The sequence below is a fragment of the Hylobates moloch genome, unplaced genomic scaffold (genome assembly GCF_009828535.3).
Source record: "Hylobates moloch isolate HMO894 unplaced genomic scaffold, HMol_V3 SCAFFOLD_1, whole genome shotgun sequence".
NCBI lineage: Eukaryota > Metazoa > Chordata > Mammalia > Primates > Hylobatidae > Hylobates > Hylobates moloch.
Genome location: NW_026652276.1, coordinates 193981637 through 193985515, shown reverse-complemented (window position 1 = coordinate 193985515; position 3879 = coordinate 193981637). Strand labels below are relative to the sequence as shown.

Here is a 3879-nt window from a genome sequence, read left to right as displayed (position 1 = left end):
GGTGAAGGCTGTATCAGAAAAAAAGGGAAAAAAAAGGAAAGAAAAGATACCCAGAGCCCAAACTACTTCTTCATTTTCAAAGATGGCTCTCTCAAATATAGCCTCAAAGAGAATTCCACTTCTCACCCTCAGTCATGGCGAATGGACTATAGAATAGCCAATCCATGATTCCACTCTGCTGTTGTGTTGGGGCTTTCACCCAGGCCCTGTGACTTTCTGAAATCAATTCAGTGTCCAGGTATGATTGAAGGTACAAGAAACATTAAAAGTCACATTTTAGAAATCAACTGGTTCACAAAAAAGAGCCCGCATTGCCAAGTCAATCCTAAGCCAAAAGAACAAAGCTAGAGGCATCATGCTACCTGACTTCAAACTATACTACAAGGCTACAGTAACCAAAACAGCATGGTACTGATACCAAAACATAGATCAATGGAACAGAACAGAGCCCTCAGAAATAATGCTACATAGCTACAACTATCTGATCTTTGACAAACCTGACAAAAACAAGCAATGGGGAAAGAATTCCCTATTTAATAAATGGTGCTGGGAAAACTGGCTAGCCATATGGAGAAAGCTGAAACTGGATCCCTTCCTTACACCTTATACAAAAATTAATTCAAGATGGATTAAAGACTTACATGTTAGACCTAAAACCTATAAAAACCCTAGAAGAAAACCTAGGCAATACCATTCAGGACATAGGCATGGGCAAGGACTTCATGTCTAAAACATCAAAAGCAATGGCAACAAAAGCCAAAATTGACAAATGGGATCTAATTAAACTAAAGAGCTTCTGCACAGCAAAAGAAAATACCATCAGAGTGAACAGGCAACCTATAAAATGGGAGAAAATTTTTGCAACCTACTCATCTGACAAAGGGCTAATATCCAGAATCTACAATGAACTCAAACAAATTTACAAGAAAAAAACAAACAACCCCATCAAAAAGTGGGCGAAGGACATGAACAGACACTTCTCAAAAGAAGACATTTATGCAGCCAAAAAACACATGAAAAAATGCTCATCATCACTGGCCATCAGAGAAATGCAAATCAAAACCACAATGAGATACCATCTCACACCAGTTAGAATGGCGACCATTAAAAAGTCAGGAAACAACAGGTGCTGGAGAGGATGTGGAGAAACAGGAACACTTTTACACTGTTGGTGGGACTGTAAACTAGTTCAACCATTGTGGAAGTCAGTGTGGCGATTCCTCAGGGATCTAGAACTAGAAATACCATTTGACCCAGCCATCCCATTACTGGGTATATACCCAAAGGACTATAAATCATGCTGCTATAAAGACACATGCACACGTATATTTATTGTGGCACTATTCGCAATAGCAAAGACTTGGAACCAACCCAAATGTCCAACAACGATAGACTGGATTAAGAAAATGTGGCACATATACACCATGGAATACTATGCAGCCATAAAAAATGATGAGTTCATGTCCTTTGTAGGGACATGGATGAAACTGGAAACCATCATTCTCAGTAAACTATCACAAGGACAAAAAACCAAACACCGCATGTTCTCACTCATAGGTACATGGACACAGAAAGGAACATCACATCGGGCATTTGTGGGGTGGGGGGAGATATACCTAATGCTAAATGACGAGTTAATGGGTGCAGCACACCAACATGGCACATGGATACATATGTAAGAAACCTGCACATTGTGCACATGTGCCCTAAAACTTGAAGTATAATAATAATAAAAAATAAAATAAAATAAAAAAATTTAAAAATTTAAAAATAAATAAAATGAAATAAAAAGAAATCAACTGGTTCATTCAAATGTTTTGGCCTCTTAAAAAATAGTCCTCTTAGAGAAAAGTAGACTTTATTGATGCTGCCATTATTTAAAGCATATTTGGAATTCATATTTGGACTATGGCATGCCCTTCAAATACTTCCAATAAAAAGAAGTCTTCATGTTTGAGCACTTGGCTTTTGGAATGAAGTAATTCAGAGCTGAGCCCTGTATGTGAATGAGGTGAATGAGAAATAGAGCAACCACTTGTGAGCTAATTATCCAATTGAAAGAGAGCTCTGAGCTTCATTTATACCTAGATACTAAGGACTGAGGAGGTTAAATTACTTGGAGAGGTAAAATTACATCATTTGATAAAATAAATGATGACTTCAAAATAACAAAAACAATTTTTTTCTGTAACTTATAAACCAAATTAAATGGTTATTACACTATCTAATGTATTGCTTTTTAACTAAAAAATCATAACATTAGATAATAATTAGTATATATGGTAATGATATATAGATGACATTAGATAATGATATGGTATATATGGTAATGATATATAGATAACATTAGATAATATCAGAATGACCCATACCTTACCTGTCCTCAACAAAACTGTTTTCACTCTTCCAAGCCACCTTCCACATGCATAAATTTAATGAAATTGGATTGGAACATGCATACCATTTTGTCTTCTAGTTTTGTTTGTCTGTTTAACATGTAAGTGTTTCACGGATATTTTAACAATCAGGTAATATTCTACCCCTTATATTTACCATTACTTATTCCAAAACAATTCCTTTAATAATGCTGGACGTGGTGTTCGCAGCCGCCGCCGCGCCGCCGTCGCTCTCCAACGCCAGCGCCGCCTCTCGCTCGCCGAGCTCCAGCCGGAGGAGAAGGGGGCTAAGTAAGGAGGTCTCTGTACCATGGCTCGTACAAAGCAGACTGCCCGCAAATCCACCGGTGGTAAAGCACCCAGGAAGCAACTGGCAACAAAAGCCGCTCCCAAGAGTGCGCCCTCTACTGGAGGGGCGAAGAAACCTCATCGTTACAGGCCTGGTACTGTGGCGCTCCGTGAAATTAGACGTTATCAGAAGTCCACTGAACTTCTGATTCGCAAACTTCCCTTCCAGCGTCTGGTGCGAGAAATTGCTCAGGACTTTAAAACAGATCTGCGCTACCAGAGCGCAGCTATCGGTGCTTTGCAGGAGGCAAGTGAGGCCTATCTGGTTGGCCTTTTTGAAGACACCAACCTGTGTGCTATCCATGCCAAACGTGTAACAATTATGCCAAAAGACATCCAGCTAGCACGCCGCATACGTGGAGAACGTGCTTAAGAATCCACTATGATGGGAAACATTTCATTCTCAAAAAAAAAAAAAAAAAATTCTCTTCTTCCTGTTATTGGTAGTTCTGAACGTTAGATATTTTTTTTCCATGGGGTCAAAAGGTACCTAAGCATATGATTGAGAGTGGAAAAATAGGGGACAGAAATCAGGTATTGGCAGTTTTTCCATTTTCATTTGTGTGTGAATTTTTAATATAAATGCGGAGACGTAAAGCATTAATGCAAGTTAAAACGTTTCAGTGAACAAGTTTCAGCGGTTCAACTTTATAATAATTATAAATAAACCTGTTAAATTTTTCTGGACAATGCCAGCATTTGGATTTTTTTAAAACAAGTAAATTTCTTATTGACAGCAACTAAATGGTGTTTGTAGCATTTTTATCACACAGTAGATTCCATCCATTCACTATACTTTTCTAACTGAGTTGTCCTACATGCAAGTACATGTTTTTAATGTTGTCTGTCTTCTGTGCTGTTCCTGTAAGTTTGCTATTAAAATACATTAAACTATAAAAAAATAAAAAATAAAAAAATAATGCTGGACATGCCAATGGTATTTAACATCTTGTCACTATTGATAACACTATAATAAGCTTATTATAATACTATAATAAGCAAAATAGATAATTTTTACCAAGTACCAAAAATATATTCATATCCTTTGAACCTGTGGTTTCAGCCTAGAAATTGACTTTTATATATTAATTCTTACATTATAATTCATCAGTTGCAAATATATACATAAAAATAT

General features: G+C 37.0%; 1 protein-coding gene across 1 annotated transcript; it reads left to right on the top strand.

Annotated features, from left to right (window-relative positions):
• Positions 1 to 2579: 2579 nt before the first annotated feature.
• Positions 2580 to 3638, top strand: LOC116814259 (histone H3.3A-like). The gene has a single exon (XM_032761499.2). It carries the CDS (start codon positions 2707 to 2709, stop codon positions 3115 to 3117), a length of 411 nt encoding a protein of 136 aa, XP_032617390.1. The 5' UTR covers positions 2580 to 2706; the 3' UTR covers positions 3118 to 3638.
• The last annotated feature ends 241 nt before the right edge of the window (positions 3639 to 3879 follow it).